Here is a 20,122-nt window from a genome sequence, read left to right as displayed (position 1 = left end):
AATACGGGTGATAGCTTTGCACACAGTGAGATGCCATAACCTGACCCCACAGGTAACGTAGAAAGGCTGAAGATGACGAGGTTGCCCATACTGTCTTCTCTTGGGGTCATTTATATTCATTTAAATTCCCCTACCCCACATACACTACTGAGCAGAGAGCCAGAATTCATTTCTCCATTCAATAAACATTTATCTTGATATATTAAGGGCCAAACTGTGGTAGGCATTCAGAGAAGAAAAATACATGGTCTTGTGTTTGAGCAACCACAGTCTCATGGAGGGCACACATGAGAAATCCAGTGGGAAGAGGAGCTGAGGTGGATTCTCAGACAGAAAAAGCTGCATAAGCCACAGCTCTGGGGCAGAGGCACTGCCATGTGTGCTAGGAATTACAAGCTGTCTAGCATCACTTGTTAAAAGAAAGTTGCAATATAGGGACAAAGGGGAGAAAGGAGGCCACAGAAGTAGTCATTGGCCATATCATGAAGGGCCTTATGTACTAGAGTTTGGTCTACACACCTAGGCACACACATGACTCACAGAGCACAACCACCCAAATGAACAGGTATACATACATGCCATCTCTCAGGGTCTCATACTTTAGTGCAGACACACTGAAGCATGCTGTGTATGTGTGTGATGGATGAACACAAACATACACTACCAAAGTAATCCTTGGACAACACAATACAGGAAACATACACACACAGATATACACAACTACAGACACAGGTAAACATACATGAAGCACACAGGCCTGCTCACATAGATACCCATATATTCACACACAGCCTCATGCATGTATAAATGTGGTCTAGTAATGCACACATGCCTGCCCACCTTCCGGTCTGTGCCATTGAGCAGTATGGTCTCAATGCGGTCATAGAAGGCATCCACCCAGTAGAGGCGCCCAGCTGGGATGTCCAGGCTTAGCCCATTAGGCCAAAGTACTGTCTTGGAAGTGACAAAGATATCTCGGTGTGAGCCGTCCATCCACGCCCTCTCCAGTCGCCCTCGCCGACTGTCCTTGGGGTCCTCCTCCCAGTCCGTCCAGTACATCCACCTGTGGGCAGCAACTGGTCAGCACCACATGGGCCACTTATGCCATCAGCAGCCTCTTCTACAATCCTGATTCGTGAGTGGTGTCCAGAGCCGCTTCTAGGGGTCTTCTGCCCTGTTCATTCTTGGACCACACATTGCATTCATTTCATATCTCTTTTATTCAACCAACATTTGCTGAGTGGCTACTGAAAGCGGGCATAGTTCAGGCACTCAGAGATGCAGCAGAGACCAAGTCATCCAAGGTCCCCACTCCCATGAGAAACAAGTCAATCAAGAAAGTCATGTCATGGTAGAGTGCTTGCTTAGCATGCGTGAGGCCCTGGGTTTAACCCCCAGCACAACACACAAAAGAACCAGAAGAAGAAGTTCACGTCAGAGAATGATAAAAGCAGGAAGGAAATGGAACAGTGATGGGATGGAGAGTGGCTGAACAGCAGCTGGGGGGACCCTAGCAGGGGAAGGCTTCTCCGAGGAGGTAGCGTTTGAGCTGAGACCTGACATGGAGAAGGAATCAGATCTGCAAGAATCTGGGCGTTCCAGGCAGAGGAAGTCCAAGAGCAAAAGCCCTGAGGCAGGGGTTGCTGGGGTGTCTGAGGAAAAGACAGCAGGCAGCAGGCACAGAACTCCTAAGTGTAGGAAACGAGGTGCAGATGAGATCAGACAAGTGTCAGGCAAACCTATAGGGCCCTGTAGGGCAGGGCCATGCGGGCCAGATAAGGAGCCTGGGTCTGATTCAAAGGGAAAGGGGAACCGGCAGAGGACTCTGAGCCCATTCAAAGGGTAAGGGGAACTGGTAGAGGACAGGATCAAATTTCTACTTATGTACTGAAAGCATCACTTCCAATGCCCTGAAGACAGAGACATCTGCTCCTCTTTCAACCTCTCTTCTTGCTCAAGTGGCCTACCTCAGCTGCCCTCCCTGGCTTCCCTCCCCATCTCCTTCCCCATTTCTCTGAGACCCACATACTCCTGGCTCCTCCCACCCCAAGATTGGGAGGACTCACCCATTAAGTGGATCCACCACAATGGCCCTGGGGTGTGTCATCTTGCCCTCGATTAAGGTCTTGCGGGTCTGAGCAGCTTTCTCCAACCTTGCCACACTGATGGTCTTCTTGGGCCCATCATCTGTCCAGTACAGATTGTCCCCCATCCAGTCTACAGCCACACCTTCCACATTGTGGATGCCTGTGGGGGTTGAGGAAGCCATGAGGAGAAGCCACAAAAGAAGCTCCAAAGTGTCTGCCTCTGACTCTGCAGGACACAGGAGCTGGGAGCAACTGGAGCCCGTCAGGGAGGTGGGAAGCACCTGGTGCTCTGGATGAGAGGAGGCCAGAGGGAGGATCAAAGAAGATCACTTTGTGACCACATCTGTGTTGGGCAGAATCACTCAAAACTCCAACTGGTGGCTGGGAAACTATGTGGCTGACGTGGGCTCTCACATGTGGGCAGTTTGGGGCCTGTGCTTATGTGGACAGCCGAGACAATGTGACACGGTTTGGGGCACAAGCGTGATGCCAGATTCTAAGCCTAAAACTCCTGAACTAACAAAATGAATAAATCAGGAAGTAATTTTTCACTTAGCCAAAGGTTTCATCTCAAATGTCCTTTAAATAGCAGCTCCCCCGATATAGGGAACCCCAATCTTTTCCTGATGAGGAGTTACTTTTGATTTCCCCACAGTCTTATGATTGCTGACAACGGAGGTTCTCTGAGCTGTACTGGAGAGTGAGTGGGGAGAAGGGCAAAGGGTGGTAACTGGCCTCAGCCAGATTGACCGGTTACGGAGCCCAAGTGGGGCTCAAGTGCAGGTTTGGCATGGTACCCATAGAACACAACAGCCCCATGTGCATGGTCTTCAGGAGACAGTGAATGGTGGACCTGCCCAAGCAGCTCAGAGGGAAAAAAACTAGATGCAACTCACAAAGCACAATTTTCTAGTGACATGTAAGGGTACAGTTTTTGGTGTCCGTGAGATCTAGCTGCATAGACCTTGTGTGTGCACACGTGTGGGTGTGCCCTGCTCGGATTTAGCAAGCCTGGCTCTGATTCAGGGCCTCAGGCCTCTCCCAGCTGTGTGCTGTGTGCAGCACCAGGGCTCTGGGCCAATGGCAGAGAGACCCTGAGTTTTCCCAAGGGCTGGTGAGGACGGCCCACGCTGCCTAACCCATCCATCCTCCTGCCTCTTTTTGACTCAGCCAAGAAGAGGGTCACACAGGGGTCAACCTGTCTATCCCCTTATCTCCATGCCAACCAGCCCAGCCAACCGCTCAGCAGGGGACTCACTATGCTGACAGGGCACGAAGAAAGAGATGCCTAGGCCCCAGATTTCTCCCGCCGGGTGCCATGTCCTTCACGAGTCCTACCCACGCCTCCAACTGTGGAGGCTCTTACCATCCTTCAGGATGGTCTCCCGCTCAGTGCCATCAATCTTCTGGCGGCCAATGAGGTAGCTGGTGGTGTCAGCAAAGTAGATAAAGCCCGTCTCTGCATGGAAGTCCAGGGCCCGGGGGTTCATGAGGTTCTCGATGGGGATCATGTGCTCGTCCGGGACCTTGGCCCCCATGTCCATGCCCCGGATGATGCCTGGCCGGCCCTTGCCGTACACAAGGAACAGCTCATGCTCCGGCTCTAGAGAAGGCACAAATAGGCATTAAGTCACACACACACACACACACACACACACACACACACTCTCTTCTCAGCTGGAGGGATGCACTGCCTCGGCTGTGCAGGATCGTGAGACGTGGGAAAAGTGGGGTTCTATGTCAGAAGAACAGAACACACACTGACAAGTTTGACTCTGGGTCCAGGGTCACTGCACCCTGAGAGTTTGACTCGTGTGCTCAGGTGGGAAGTGTAAGAAGGACAGCATGATTTCAGTTAAGTATCCACTACTTGTTAGTGAAATTAGTGGCCTAAAAGGACTACCTTCAAAATGTGTTGGAAATTGATGGCTTTTCACAACTTCCTCTGCTACCATCCTAGTCTAAACCACATTACTTCTGGCCTACACCACGGAAATAGCCTCCTGGCTACTTCCCTACTGCCCATCCTCCATCTACCAGAAGTGTGATTTTTTTTTACACAATGTGAATCCAATCACATCATTTCTTTTCTCCACAGTCACCACAAGCTTTTCATCTCAGTTAGAATAAAACCCAGCTTCTCCCTCCCTATCTCCTTTTACTCATACCACTCAGCCCTGCTGGTCTCTGTGCTGTTCCTCTAGCACGCCAAGCTCACACTGGCCTCAGGGCCTTTGCATGTCGATTTTCTCTGCTGGAAATGCTCTTCTCAACATGGTTGGCTTTCTTACTTTACAGAAAACTTGGCTCAAATACCACATCTTCAAGAAATCTCTCCCTGTCATCACTAACGGTATTATCTGCTTTATTTTCTTCATATATCTATTATTATTTAAAGTCATATTTATTTATCTGTCTCTCTGACTACACTATAAGTTCCATAAGGCCAGGGATGACATCTACCTTGTTGAATCCTCATTTCCAGAACAGCACCAAACACATGGCCAGTGCTCACTAGATACTTGTGAGTGAATGAATGATTGCAGTTTATAGACTTCTATGGAGCCCAAGAGGGGCAGTAGGAAAAGCCCTGTTCAAGTTCCATCTCTGCCTTCACTTCTTTGCATCTCAAAGAGAAGCAGCAGGCTGTGAGGGGTACATCTGAGGACACCCTTCCACCCCCAGCAGATGCACCCGCCTTCCCCTGTCACTCACTTTTGCAGGACTTCCCATCACTGCCCAGGCTGAAGCCGGAGCGGCAGCGGCAGGTCCGTGCCTTGTGGCTGTTGGCCAGCAGGCAGATGTCAGAGCAGCCGCCAGGCTTCCCATACTGGTCGTTCTCGCAGGCGTGGCTCCGCACTGGGGGCAGGGGGAAGAGCTGTCAGGATCCCTTAGAGACCCTGAGTCCGGACCCTCAGAAATCTTTCTGAAGTCTGAAACACTTCCTGCTCCTGTGGTTCTTGGCAGCTGTTGTTCCATTTTAGGATTTGGAAGCCACAGAATGGGGATACCTTTGCCCCGCCACAACTTAATCTTCAGGCTTCTCTCAGGTGGGGGTTCCAGTAATCAGGGGACAGTCCCAATTTTGCCCAGGGCCAGGTGTTCCTGCTCTAGCCCAGTAAGGGAACTGGGAGGAGCAGAATGAGAGAAAAGGTCTCCAGAGGGTAGGAAGGGGCCAGGGTAGGAAGCCTGGGGTGAATGACTAGGAGAGGCACTCATGATATGAAAGAATAAAGGGTCCCCATGGGAAGGTCCAGAGAGAGGCTATGAGCCTGAGCCCAGAACCCTTTCAGGGTGAAGCCAACTTTGGAGGGGCCATTGGAGCCTGCTCACCTCGGGGCTGACGCCGCTGGTGGTAGATGTGGAGAGCACCACCCTTGTCCACACGTGTGACAACCTGGTACTCAGTGCTGTTAAAGCGGTTTACACGGATCACACTTGTCTTCTGCTGGGTGTTGGCATTGTCTGAGTTGGTGGCGTACAAATAATTCTCAAATACAGTCAGGCCATACAGGTGCTCAATCTGAGATGGCAGATGAGAGTGGTCAACAGGAGTTTAGAAGGTACTCCTCCTCTGCCCCTGGATAGCTCCATAGCTCTCACCCAAACTCCATTGTCTGCTTTCCCAAATTTACCCGACAGTTTTGTTTTGTTCTATATCTGCAGTGCTGGGGATTGAACCCAGGGCCTTGCACATGCTAGGCAAGTACTCTCCACTGAGCTATATTCCAGGCCCTTTTTAAAAATCGTATCTTATCTTGAGACAGGGTCTAAGTTGTCCAGGCTGGCCTTGAGCTTGTGATTCTCTGCCTCAGTTGCCTAAGTAGCTGAGAGAATGGGTGTGTGCCATTGCACTGAACCACCTACAGGTTTCTAATTCCACACTTTATTATTGTCTTTTCCAGTTGCTCTATCCTGTTCTGGAGATTTAATGTTTACCAAGATCCCACTCATTCTTCACATCCTTCTGAAACCTTCTAACAAGAGATGTTCTCTCCTTCTACACTCTCTGTTGACTCTATGCTATCAAGGGCGTGGTGTGTGATTACTGACTTGTCCCACCTACTTCACCCAAATCCCTGGATGGCAAGAACCATGTCCCTCACAGAATTAGGTGAGCAGTAGATGATTTAATGATTTTAGGCAGAGTTAGAGATGGACCCTAAACTCTTGTCTCCAGAGAACACTCTTAGCCTGACTCTAGTCCCCAAACTTGGGAGGGCTAAGAAGATATACCTGCCCCAAGCAAGCCCTATAACAACCCCCACTGCCCACATTGCTTACCCAGGGTGGCCAACTGTCCCAATTTGCTCAAGACTAGTGAAATTCCCTGGTTTCTGGGAATTTCATGACTAAAACCAGGACAGATCCAGGAAAACTGGTATGGCTGTTCACCCTAACTATCCCACAGTGGAAGTGTCAACTCTGAATAGCAAGCCTTCCTGACTGAGTTCAATACTATTGCTCAGTTGTATGACCTCAGGCAAGTCAATAAGCATCTTTGAACCCTGCCTTTTTTTTTCCCCCTGTATTGGCCAAAGGGGGAATAACCTACCTGCTTGCTCATCTCCCATGGGCAATTTTGTAGAGCATATGTGAAAAAGGAAATAAAAGGTGTCTCTAAAATGACTATTCCCATCAGTGGAAGCCATATCCTTTCCTGTGTCTGAAGTGCTCCTGCCCACCTAACTCCCCCGAAGGACTTGGGGACAACCATGTTCCCATACTGTCTCCCATTTACCTGGAGGTCTAGAGATCAGTTCCCCTGCAAAGGCTTCCCCCTTACCAGAAGGCCCTGGTTAATGGTTCCCTCACAATATGCTCAGACAAAAGCTCCCTCACCAGGATACCCTGGATGATGGTCTGCCGGCCCTTGCCCTCGTAGTCCACCACTTCAATGTAGTCCAGGTAGGCATCAGCCCAGTAGACAAGGCGGTTGACCAAGTCCAGTGTGATGCCATGAGGAAACACAATCTTGCTATCGACCAGCTTGGTGCGGTTCTGCCCATCCATGTCACAGCGCTCCACCTTGGGGATCTGCCCGTAGTCAGTGAAGAACACCTTCCTGTAGGCAGATGCACATTAAATGGGGTCTGGACATTGGACGCCCTCTTTCCTACTGTACTGTCTGCCTCCCCACTTCCAGGGCCAGAATCCCCGCCTGCCACTCTCACCCCATAGCAGGATCCAGAGCGATGCCTTTGGGGTTGTAGAGTTCCAGGTCTAGCAAAGTAACACACGTGTCCCCGTTTCGGTTGCAGACAAAGATCCTATCATCGATGTCATCCACAAAGTAGAAGTTGCCCGTCAGCCAGTCGATGGCCATCTGTTCCACATCTGGAGAGTGTGAATGAAACAGCTATGAAGGCAGATCCTCCCATAGGCAGCCCCTCTTGACTGGTGCAGAGCCCAGGGTACCCAATAGCATCTCCTCTTTCTCAGCTCCTATGGGGACCATCAGCAGTATCACACTTGGTCTTGTTCCTAAGCCATCTTTGTATACATCTGGACACTGAGTAGCCTGGACATGCCCCCACTCTCCAGGTTGGGCTCAGTTTTGCTGTAAGCAGGGGTATTGGGTAAAAACCGGCTGAGGTCAACTAACACTCTTCTACAACTCCAGCACATCCTTGAATAGGAACTATTTTCCTGGGGTACCGAAAGTAGGACAGGTTCACTAGCTCATTCCAATACTTTTTTTTCAAATCTGCTTTTATGTGAGATAAGAGCATCCAGGCTAATGAAAACATCACATCTTTGCTTTTGGCTAGACTTTTGGCTTCACTTCATATGGTAAGTCTACCTATCTTATGCTAACCAGAAGAACTGACCAGAAGCTACCCGTGTTGTATAAATTTTTAAAATGGAAAAGCAGAATACACATGAATAAACCCAGTTTGGGAGAAAAATATTTCAAAATATGGGATCCACTCACATCGAAAAGGGAAAGTTCATGGTGGTACAAGGTTGGGAATGAGTAACATGGCCAAATTTCCTCTACTTACCCCACAACCCTGTTTCTTCCATGTTCCTATTGCTCAACTTCCTAAAGAAGATCAGAAGGAATGGGCGAAAAAATACAGGCCTGAAGGAGAGAGTCTATAGGGAGGGTCAAGAAAGGACACCAAAGGTAAACTGGGGAATGGTTCAGAAAGAGAGGGGGCTTCAGGAGGGTGAGAGTCAGGGGAGAAGACGGAGACCAGGTGCTGCCACTCATTCGGAGCTACAGTTCTGGAGGGTTTGGAAGAGGCCCCGAAGGGACAAAGAAAGGAGGAGTGAGCAAGGATAGTGGGACTTTAGCAGGTAGGAAGCCTGGGACTGCTGGCCTCCTTTGGACCCCTCCTTCTAGGACCCACTAGTGGACTTCTATCTTCCCAGTGTTCCTTCCAACTACCACCAACAGAAGTAATGCCTGTTGCAAACTGGGAAATTCCTACCGTAAACACTACTTTCACCAATTGCCCTAACAGGTAAAGAAATCTTTGGCCTATCTGCCTTTAACTGAAATTTTCCCCACACTCAACCCTAAGTAGGTCTTATTCTGTGTCCCCACAGCTACAGGTATAATAACTTCAGCTCTGCTCAACTCTTCCCTAATCCCCCCTCCTCTCCACAGGCATTCAGGGGCTGTTTCCTAATAGTTGGCAGGGGTGTGGGGAGGTGGGGGTGAGGAGCATAAGGGGGGTGGCAGGAGGTGGAGCAAAGGGAACAGGAACATGGCTCCCAAGGAACTTGGCTGGCGGGGTCACTGACTCACAGTCATAGGACTGAAGCTGGGGTGGGGAGGAAGGGAAAGAGCCAATTGGAGGCCTTCATCAAACCAGTTTCCTCTTCAGGTCCCCTCTGGTAAACTCCACCCCAAGATGACTGGAGAAAGAGGTCACAGGCATGAGGTATTACCCCCGCTAAGTACTGACACATCCCCAAACCCAGCCACTCTTTCTTGCAGGCCCCCCAGTACTCTCATCCTGGGGAGACAGGGCAGCCTAGCCTGGGAAGGCCCAGACCAAGGAGAAAGAAGGTCCAGGCTACCAAACTGCCCTGTACACTGTTACCAGAGAGAAACCAGATTAAAAGGAATGCCCTGGGCCACCTCCAAAGGAAACTGAAGGCCCAAAGTGGGGGACCTGCCTACAGCCCCAGGCAGCCAGCAAGGCAGCGCAAAGTCAAACAGGGCTGTGTGTCCTTTCTTTGGTGGCACGGCAGGGGTCTGGGACTGCTGGCCTGTGTGCACACTTCATCAGTCAAGCTGTTTTCCCAGCACCAGCTGGCACATATGTCCTCTCCAACTTCCTGAGGCTTCCCTGAGTCACTGCCCAGCCCTAGGGTTGGCAACACCCTGCCCCTGCAACCCCCCTCCCCCCACCCCCCGCCCATTCACCATTCCTTGGCAAGAGAAGGAAGAAACCTGCAGAGATCTGGTGCCCCCATCCCTGGGTGCCCCCATCTCCACAGGCATCCTCCCAAGCCTCAGGATGTGGCTGACCTGAAAGCCTCCCTCCTGGCCTGGATTCCTTCCCACTTCCAGGAAGGAAGGAGGAGAGAAGGTCCCTACTCTCAGATATTTACCCTTGGCTGTTCTCCCCTTCCACCTCCCCAAAGGCCAGGCAAGGGCCCCACTCAGCAGGCCGGTGAGGAGTTGGCAAGAACCAGAGTCCCTGGCCTGCCTGGCCTCCCCTTTGGTATTTTTGCAGCTGGAGACTATTAGTTGTAAGCAAAAATCCTTTGTTATCCAACCCCCTCCACCACATTATATTCCTCTTTCCTAAAGTTCAGATTCCTTTGCCTGCCCCAATACACACACACACACACACACACACACACACACACACACACACAGAGCCACCATGCCAAAGCCAACACAGAAAGATAGGGTCAAGTTAGGAGGGGATACTTTCCCTCCAGAGCTCCCCCATAGATTACTTGGGGCAACTCCCTAACTGTTGGATGGCTTGGGAGCCAGATGGAGCCCTGGGCTTTGGCCTAGAGGCCCTAAGCCTCCTGGCTCCACAAACTTAGAAGAGAACTACCCTCAGGGGAAGCCCTGACCAAAGGCCCCAGGCCTTCAGACAGGAGAATCTCAAATAAATCCAAGGGGAGGGAAGGACCCTTGAGGAAGGAGTTTGGTGGTGGTCTGGTGGCAGAGAAGTTGGGGATTCCAACATAAAAAAAAAGGAGACTAGGGAATAGGAGAGAAAAATGTGAATCAGAGAGGAGACTATAGGTGTCTATGATGTTGCCAAGGACTTTAGCTCCAGGCCCCAGAGTAGACCTGGGATGTGTGTTTGCAAGTGCTCAGCCCACCCTGCAACCCCCAGCTCAATGCTGGGCAGGCTGCACTCCCCACAATTCCAGTTGTTATCAACTTCTCCAGCACCCACATTGTTCAAGAACTATTTCCCAAATTGTGGCTATTTTCCCAGAAACACAGGCCCTCACCAGATTCCCAAGAAGTCCCTTCCAGTTATAAGACTCAGTTATTTTCTCTAAAATAAGGAAATCTTGGGGAAGCACGGGGTCTTTATGCCTTGAGAAAACGTCCCCCAACACAGCCAAAGATTGTAGGGTATGACGCAAGGTCCAGGATGGGGAGGGAGGATCCACTTTCCATGTTAGTCATACCCCAAGGGACCACACTGAATTCTAGCCCTTATTCCAGGACCCCCGCCCTTCCAATGCTGGGTCCAACCAGGTTGTGGACACTGGCTGCCTTGGTCTGAATTCTGGTTCTGTCACCTTCAACTGTGGAACTGTGGGACTGTGGGCCAGTTATTCAATGTCTCTGTCTCAGTTTCCATATCTGTAAAATGGGATGGTACAATAATGGCACTTAATCAGGGCCTGGCACGTAATCAGCACTCCACACACAGGAGTTATGGTTCAGGCCACCACGTTCCCTCACACCAACCTCATCTTGTCCCACCTTTTCTACTAAGTCTGTGCTTCTAGCCAGCGCTCTAAGGCCTCCTGGTAAAGGCAGGCCTTCTGGGCAGGCAGCTGGGGACCAAGAGTCATTGTTCTTCTACACCAGCTCAGGCTCCCAGAGGATGCCTACCCCACTGGAAGCAGCTTTCCCTGTTACAGACTCCACTGGCCGCAGGGGCATCTTTCATCACAGCCTATTCACCTGACTAAGCTAATGGGAGGGCAGGACACTGCCTTTCATCTCTGACCCCAGCACTGGACACACATATATTGATTCACTTAACAAATGTTTACTGAATACAGAGTCCTCACTTTGCTGTTCTAAAGCTGAGATATGACTTTTTCCCCTCCCCTCTGCTTCCTTCTGTGACCTTGGGTTGCCCCAGGACACTGGGAGAGGATGGTCTCTAATCCACTCAGGGATCTCACCTAGAGGGTTGGGAGGATTGAGAATCTGGGGACTTCAAAGGTGGAGGAGGAGATTGTGGGACAGGCCTGGTGGAAGCTTTGCTAGATGACATGGACTTTCATTGCTGTTGCTGCTGGGCCCTGGCTTCAGCTCTTCCTTGTTCCAACGAAGACCTTAGCCACATTGCCACCCTTTGCCCTGGGTAGCCTTTCTGAACCTTCTCATACTTCCAGCCTGGAGTTTATACCCTGCTCCCTTCTCCTGGACTGGCTAGGGTCCTCAAGAGGCATTTCATCCTATATCCCAGGGGTGAGACGCCGGGATTCTACTCCACCGTCTTAGGGTCTTTGCACTATTGAGAAATCCTTGCCGGGCTCTAAAATATGTCCATCTTGGTTAAGTTACTTCCTTTGGCTTGAAAACAGGGAGGAGGGTTCTGGGGGCAGGCTGGGTGGAGAGGCAACTTCAAGGAGACAGCGGGGGAGGAGAGGACAGGGCTGGATCTGGGCCTGGAGACACAGGGCCCGACCTTGGCTGGAAGAGGAGGAGCAAGAAAAGGCTGTTAGATGATTAGGAAACTAGGAAGGGGAACAGAGGAAGGGAAAGCCAAAGCGCCAGGATGCAGGGGGCCCAGGGCCAAAAAGTAGGATGGCTAGACATCTCCTCCCCTGTATTCTGACACCCCATGGGTCAGAAAGGCCATAGAAGTGGGGGTATCTTTCACATAAAATCTGGAAGTGCTCTGTGGGCATGGGAGAGGCCTCGGGTGCCTTTAGCAGTGAAGAGGTAGCGCTCCTTCCAGTTCGTACCACTCAGAGAAGCTGCTGTTTGCCCCTTCTTTGCCTCCCTCTAGACAAATCACTACCCCATTTCCTGTTGTGATTTTAAAAAACACACACCAAAAAAAGAGGGAGGGAGAGAAAAGTGAAGTTGGCCAGCTGGACTTAGGGACCCATTTCGCAACCTTGCTGCCTGCAGCTTAAGGGCCTTTTCTGGGCCTCCAAGCTCACCTCCTTCTTCTCCATGCAGCATGGTGCAGGGAGGGAAAGCCCAGGAACCTCCAAGACCCTCCAGACCATCCTCTCTTACATAGTCCAATCCTGCTGAGTGATTTCAGCAGACCTCATTCCCTTCTAGCCCCCCTACAACCTCAGATCCTCCCTTGCCATACCACCATCTGCCCAGGGCCCCCCTACCTTACTCTTCCTATAGTGGAAACTTCCTCAGGGCTGAAGGTAGGACAGGCCAGAGGAGCTCAGCTAAGGAAAGGCAGAGCTAGAGAGGAGAGGAGCCAGTAGACTTGACTGATAGCCCTGGCCAGGGCCAGCCTTGCAGAACTCCCCGTGAGTGGGTGTGTGGTTAGTGTCGGCAGGCCGGGTCCTGGCTTGGAACTACCAAGTCTGTTGATCCCTCTGGGTCTTAGTTTCCAGAACTTCAGCCTTTTGTATATCACTTCCAAAATACTTGCCATGTGTATGTATGGTTTGCATGAATATTTACTATATCTTCAAATCAACTTTCTTTTTTGATTTTGCTGAATCCTAAACAATCGATGCTATAGATATGCTAGTTATAGAAATTTCCTAATAATATTTTAAAATATTATGAATTTTATATAATATATATTTTAGGTGGTCCATGTACCACCTAAAATTAAGGCGTAGCCTCTTTGGGAGAAGCAGTATTGAAAACTAAGGGGATAGCCAGGCATGGTGGTGCACACCTAAAATCTCAGCAGCTTAACCACTGAGCCACATTACCAGCTATTTTTATATTTTGTTTTTGAGACAGGGTCTCGCTAAATTGCTTAGAGCCTTACTAATTTGCTGAGCCTCCCAGGAGGCTGAGACAGGAGGATCTCAAGTTCAAGGCCAGCCTCAACAACTTAGTGAGGCCCTAAGCAACTTAGCAACTCTGTTTCAAAAATAAAATATAAAAATATCTGGTTATGTGGCTCAGTGATTAAGTGCCCCTGGGTTCAATCCCCGGCACCAAAAGGAAAAAAAGAAAGAAAGAAAGAAAAAAGAAAAAACTAAGGGGCTAGCCTCTGGTGCTTGCTAAGGGTCTTCTCTTCTAGCTCTGACCACTCAAGGTCTTCAGTCATAGATTTAGAACCACATAGGTCCCCTCATGCCACGGCATAGCAACAAGTGGGAGGATGTACCCCAAGATGTAATCCCAGGTAGGAGGGGAAGAGATGACCTCTCCTCAGTTCAGGCTGTTAAAACCATGGGGCTGGGGGAAGAAGGGTCAGCGTTCCAGGCCTCAGTGGAGGGAAGCAAGGGCATGTACTCTGCAGGGTCCCCGAGAGGCCTCCTGAGGGCTCTCAGGACTCAGAGCAGATTTGGCTCCTGCACCCCAGGACTCCTGTGAACCAGGCTCACTTCCTGGCCTCCTTCCTTTTTTCTATTCTATTTCTGTTTCCAGAGTTTTCTCTGGGGCAGACTCCCGCTTCTCCCCACAATAGCAGGCTGGCTTCACTGGCTCCAACACCTCTCAATTGTCAGACTCTTGCCTCCAGGGCCCACCTCCTGCGTGGGGCTGAGGAAGGTCCACAGAGGTCACAGTCACAGTAATGAATGGGGTGATTGCAGGGAGGGCAGGGAAAGCAGGAGAAAGCAGTAGCCTTTTCCTTCATCCTCCAGGGGAGCTAATTACAGGCCAACAGCCCACTACAGCAGGTGAGTACTTGGCCCAGCCACCCCATACCCCAGGGCAGGCCTCCTCCTGGGGAGGGGGATGAGCTGGGCATGGGGGAGGGTGCTAGGGAAAGACACTTCCGACATCTTCAGCTCAGGGCCCATAATTAGTTTGTGGGATGAGAGCAAAACAACCATCCTCAGGGTGACAGCCAGACATTCTGGCGTCAGGGGTGTGGGATGGGGGCAGGGCAAGGAGGGACAGAAGTGAAGGCAAGGGGAACCCACTTATTCACCCCTCATTTCCCCAAAAAACTTGGTCTCTTCCAGACTCGGGGACTCTGCCCCAGAGGGGCCCCCATGAACCTAGCAGACTGGAAGGCAAGGGAATCTGTTTTCAGAGGGAGGGTTTTCCAAAGGTTATTTTCTATATCTCTTGGGGAGGAAGTCAGGATGAAGGACCAGCCTAAAGCAGAATTGAGAAGGTTCCCTTCAGGGCACCTCATAGCCACCTACTCATAGGCCCAATGTGTGTCACTGAGGCAGGGCTGGAGAGGAGACTGCTGGACCTATTTGCCCAACCATGCTTATTGAGTGGGGTGGTAGGTGAGGGCAGGAGGTAGGTAGCTATCTGCAGGGGTTTTGCCTCAATTCCACCCTAATGGAACCCTAATGATCATAGGGTTTCTTGAGCTTCTCACCCCTCAAGAGCTTGGTAGCCTTCAGCCCATCTCTCCCCAAGGACCCATGTCTGATTAAAGATGAGCCTTTGATGCCAACAGCCTAAAGACACCATCTGGAATGCTCTGGAAGAGTCACAGGCAGTGGTGTGGATCCTATGATGAGGGCACAGAGAGTGAAGGGCTCCTCTGCTCTCCACCACTCCCAAGTGGGTCCTTTCTCTCTCCCAGAGTGAATCCCTTGTAACCTCCTAGGATCTTTGTTTTCTTTGGGGGTCATTACAGGAACTGAACCAAGGAACTTAAAGATCTTCTAGAGAGGCTAAAGATGTAGCTCAGTAGTAGAGCATGTGCTTAGCATGCAGGAGGCCCTGGGTTCCATCCCTAACACTGAAAAAACAGAACATCTTCTAGAAAGGCCCAAGGCTCACAATTCTAAACCTCATGGAAGACTTTTTATTTTAGTTTATCTGATCTGGACAGAAAAGTTCAAACCCATTATGCAGATTAAGTAACCAAGTCAGAGAGGGAATTCTGATTTACTCAAGGTCACGGATCAGTTTACCCTGGGAGGTGGGAGCAGATCAACCATAGGCCAGATTCTTCTCCTCACCCCTGGGGAGCATCTTGTAGAAATGTGATGATACCACATGTTGACTCTAAAGCTGTTTTTGTTTGTTTGTGTAACCGCATCTGAGAGGAGAGGGACTACTCCAGGAACTGGATCTACCCAACCCTGCTTGAGCCATGACACCCCTTCTTCATCTCTGAGACTACAGAGTATTGCCCAGGGAACCTAAAGGGAATAGTTCCTCCCAGCATAATCACTGACTGCAACAGAAATAGCCTTAGGATCTCAGCGCCCACCCCACAGCGGGAAGTCTTTCTGGTCATGTCACCAAGGGAAAGAATGGCACATGGAAGATGACCCAGCCAGATCCTGGCTCCTCTGCCCCTCATTCACAGCTTAACAGGGCTCCCTCAGGCTCCTACTACAGGGGAAAGCCCCTTTGCGGTCTAATGAACACTCTTCTCTCAGAGAAGGGACAGTCCCTGGTCTCTGGAGATTGACTATTTACTATCCCCTCTGCCCTCCCTTCTCCTAAGAGACCTCCCTCAGTCCTGGGCCAGAAATGCAAGAGCCATCTAGAGACAGCTTAGAGAGAGGAGACGAGGCCTTGCCATGGCTCTGCCCCTGTCCCAGACAGGCACCATTGTGCCTAGCCCCCTGCCTCAGCCTCAGTCAGGGGCTTTTTGATTAGGCTTCTGCCCCGGATAGGGGTCATATTGTCTACACCCTCCACCTTGCCCAACTTCCCGGCCCTCCCCGGCCCTCCCCGACCCTCCCCTGCCCTCCAAGCTGGGAGTGGCTGACTCACGGTGCAGACTGAGGGAGATGTTGATGGTGTGCTCATCAACGAAGCCCTTCAGGCCCGGCATGCGGGCACACTTTAACTGTGTTTGGGCAGCACTGTCCCCAACGTGCACCCAGCATACGGTCTCATTGGCATAGCTGAAGTCCATGGCTGTGGTCTGCCGCGTGCTGGTTGGTGTGATGGTAGACACTTGAGCCCCACTCAGGTATGTAGCCAGAATATTCTGGGAGTTGGCAATCAGCAACACAGGGGGCCTGTCTACTGGCTCTGGAGGTGGGGTAGAGAAGGGTCAGTGAAGTTAGAGCCCTTGGACTTCTTAGGCCACTACTCATCAGGGAACTGCATTGAGGGTGCCTGGCTCAGTGGCCACAGTAACTTCACCCACCATTCTTGGCCTTGCAGGAGCGGTTGTCTGGCTGTAGCAGATATCCTTCAACACAGCCGCATGTGAATGAGCCATCTGTGTTGGTACAGAGCTGGCTGCAGGTACCATATACTGAACACTCATCAAAGTCTACCAAGGAAAAGGAGAAGAACATGGTCATTTCCACTGTAATGAGGGAAGGAACGCAGAGGCTCTCAGATACCACCAGTATGTCCATTCTTATAGCTACTCTGAAAGAAAGTTTGGCAGAATCAATTAAAGTATGAAATGTCCAAACCTTTTCATCCAGAAAGTACACTCTTGGAATTACTCTAGAGAAACATACATATGTGTGTGTGTGTGTGTGTGTGTGTGTGTATAAATATAAATAAATAAATAAATAAATACACACACACACACACACACACACACACACACCAGCCATTCATTCAGAAAAAAGTTTCTTGAGTATATACTATGTGCCAGGGAGAGGAAATACATTAGTGAATTCGACATTTTTATTTTGTTTGCAATATTGGGAATTGAACCAAGGGCCTTACAAATGCTAGACAAATGCTGTGCCTCTAAGCTACATCCTTACCTGCTTTTTTATTTTATTTTGAGACAGGGTCTCACTAAGTTGCCCAGGTTGGCCTTGAACTTCCAATCCTCCCGCCTCCAGAACAGCTGGATTATAGGCATGTACTAATACCAGTGAATTTTAAAATAGACCCACCTCATTGACTTCATGAAACTTATATTCTGCTAATAAATGGAATACTGTTATAATAATAAGGGAAACAAAGAAAAAGTACATGACGCAATGCTAGTGCAGTGGAAAATGACCAATGTCGTTGGAAAAAATCAAGCAGAGAGGGGCTGGCAGAGCCCTTGCCTAGCATGTGCAAGACCCTGGGTTCAATCCCCAATATCACACACACACACACACACACACACACACACACACACACACACACAAATTAAACAAGAGAGAAGACAGAGAACACAGAGGGCACACTTAAACTGTGTTAGGGCAGCACTGTTCCCAACATGAGGATCAGGGATGGCTTCGCTGAGAAGGTGGCATCAACAAAGCCTGAGGGAGGCAAATTTAAAACAGAAAAGTTTGCATTGTTTATAACAGGGGAAAAATGGGAACATCTTACTCATCAATAGGGAGAAGGCCAAGTAAACTGTGGTAATAGTTATACGTCACAGTGGTTTTTAAAAGAACCAGGTAGATTTCTACTTATTAACATTGAAAAAAATTGCTGGAATACACTTAGTGAAAAACATTGTAAAGATCCTAGAGTATGGTATGGGGTCTATGTATGCAAAAAAGAGTAATACACACATAAGTAATACTTCCGATTCGATTTTCCATAAGTGAGTGTAGATACATGCATAAAAGAGAGTCTGCAAAGTTAGATAGCACCAATAGCAGAGATGACCTCCAAAGAGATGGGAAGGGGACCAGAATGGAAGAGAATTTTTTAAAGGAAACTTTGGCTTTTATGCATAAAACAAGAAAAATACAACAAGAAAATTCCCATACAATCTATGATTTTAATATGAATTTGTAAACGTCTGGTGGAAACAAACGGTTAGCCATGACCTGAACTCCCCCTTTTGCCCCTTCCTTCTGGCTTCCCCCATTCAGGTCAGCCCCTAGCATGCACACATATGCAGGCAAGCACAGCTCACATACCTTTGCAGGTCTTGCCATCCGCCTGCAGCTGGAAGCTGCTGTTGCAGTAGCAGGTGGGCCCGTTGAGTGTGGGGACACAGTGGTGCTGGCAGCCCAGCCGAGAGCAGTTGCCTCGGAGCTCTGCATAGGGGCCAGAGAGATACACACTCAGGCCTGGAGACCAAGCAGCCACCCCCACCCCATGGCAACCTTCCCCATCTCCAAGTAGCCTTCAGAAACCACTTCGAAGGGCTGCAGTGTCTGAGAGGGAAGGGGCCTTAGGAAGGAAGCATGTACCATATTTTATAAGTGAGGAAACTGAAACCCAAGGAGGACCTAAGGCAGGCCCAAGGTCACATAGCCAGTTAAGGTTTAGAACCCACCTCTTCCTACTATGGCTGCTTGGGACCATTGGTGTCCCCATGGGAGGTGTTCTAGTACTTTGCTGGGGTCAACAGGAAGAGGGGACAGTGAGTCTTATCCCTTTCATGTGTCTCTGGTCTGCACTGCCCAGGGATTAGAATGCTGGCTTCATTTGAGGGTGAAAAGCTGGCATGGAATCACGTGTGTCCTGGTGCTGGCCTGGAAGCACCCCTCCAATCTGTTCCTTGAGCCCCAGGGACCTCAGAGACAAAACCCAGGGTCCAGGTAGAGGATGCAGAGGAGGTGCAAAACTGGTTCCCTCAGGATCCCTTTCTAATCTTTCTTCTGCTACTGACCCACTTCCACAGGGAGACAGCAGGGAGAGAGACAGGAGGGGGGAGAGGTGGGAGAGCAGTTGCCCTCCCCAGACCAGCGACCCAATTAATGGCCTTGCGTGGGGCCAGGCGGCTGGGCCACAAAGACCCCTTTGTCCAGCTGCCTCACACCCCCGCCACCCTCCCCACCTAGGAGAGAGAGCCGCTGAGATGCTAAGGCGTTTAAGGCACTAAGCCTGCCAGGAAGAGCTGGGATGGGGGGCCAGGCCCCAGTTATTCTTTCTTTCCCCACTTCCACCAGAGAGCCCAAATGTACTGCTTGTCCAGCCTCCCCCCAGGCGGGGGAATGTCATTTTCCTGAAAAACTTAGAACTCCTGAGTTTCTCTTCTGGATATGAGATGGGGGTGAAGAGGCCCAACTTTTGTAATATCAGAGAAAGAAGTCCCAACCCTAGGCCTTACAGGTTCTGGGCAGTTTTCGAAATTAAAAAGGTATTCAGAAGGAAGCGAACTTGGAAATATACCATCTGTAAGAAGGGGGTATGAGTTGTAATTGCCTATAGCCCCTAAGCCCATTTTCTATATCCCTTCCCAGGAGCTTCAGATAAAATCAACCAAAGGAAAGGAAAAAGATCTTCCACAAACTCTGTTGCTCCACACTCCCTGCCCAAGTGAAAGGATCCAGATGTGTCTCCTCCCACAGGCAGATGTTTTCTGACATGTGTATGGCACCAAACACAGGCCTGACCCTCCACCCCTATAAATGCCCCTCCCCCAGGGCTTACTCAGGGCTTCTCCAAGGCCAGCTGCTCCAGGCCCAGCCTCCAGGACAGCAGACAGAGGTCACCTTTCCCAGACAGGCAGGGCCAAGGGCTCTGTCACTCCTTCATCTCAGATTCCTCCCCAATTGCTCATGCAATGACCCAGACTCTTCATGCCCCCCAGGGACTTTCAAGGGAAGACTGCAAAGCTTGTAACCTGAGCCACAGGTGGGAAGAAATCTGACTTATCATCCTATTGTTCCCTCCTCAGATTGGATGGTTTCCCATCCATCAACCACCTCCAAGATGTGGACTGCCAGGAAAGGAGGAACCAAAGCAGCTTTCGGACCCTTCCTAGATCTGCAGTTCCTGGAGGCTGCCTTCCAGGGCACTGGCAGGGCAGCAAGTGAACAAAACCAGACCCTGACCCCAGCTCCCATCATAGCACCTCTGCTTCTGTTTGCTCACACTCAGGATCACATAGGAAACCTTTTGA

General features: G+C 50.2%; 1 protein-coding gene across 1 annotated transcript in view; it reads right to left on the bottom strand.

Annotated features, from left to right (window-relative positions):
• The window catches only part of Lrp1 (LDL receptor related protein 1), an 80,311-nt gene that overhangs the window by 48,393 nt on the left and 11,796 nt on the right, over positions 1-20,122 (bottom strand). Inside the window, exons 4-13 of the mRNA XM_076854739.1 lie at positions 18,189-18,308; positions 16,502-16,630; positions 16,120-16,383; positions 7,262-7,424; positions 6,930-7,152; positions 5,421-5,610; positions 4,803-4,946; positions 3,454-3,690; positions 2,067-2,247; positions 841-1,063 (exon numbers count right to left, since the gene is read on the bottom strand). Coding sequence (XP_076710854.1) covers positions 841-1,063; positions 2,067-2,247; positions 3,454-3,690; positions 4,803-4,946; positions 5,421-5,610; positions 6,930-7,152; positions 7,262-7,424; positions 16,120-16,383; positions 16,502-16,630; positions 18,189-18,308 — 1,874 coding nt within the window. The remainder of the gene's footprint in view (positions 1-840; positions 1,064-2,066; positions 2,248-3,453; positions 3,691-4,802; positions 4,947-5,420; positions 5,611-6,929; positions 7,153-7,261; positions 7,425-16,119; positions 16,384-16,501; positions 16,631-18,188; positions 18,309-20,122) is intronic.

This window comes from Callospermophilus lateralis, chromosome 4 (assembly GCF_048772815.1).
Source record: "Callospermophilus lateralis isolate mCalLat2 chromosome 4, mCalLat2.hap1, whole genome shotgun sequence".
In the NCBI taxonomy this organism is placed as follows: Eukaryota; Metazoa; Chordata; class Mammalia; order Rodentia; family Sciuridae; genus Callospermophilus; species Callospermophilus lateralis.
Note: the sequence above shows the minus strand (reverse complement) of the source record. Positions and strands in the feature narration are given on the sequence as shown.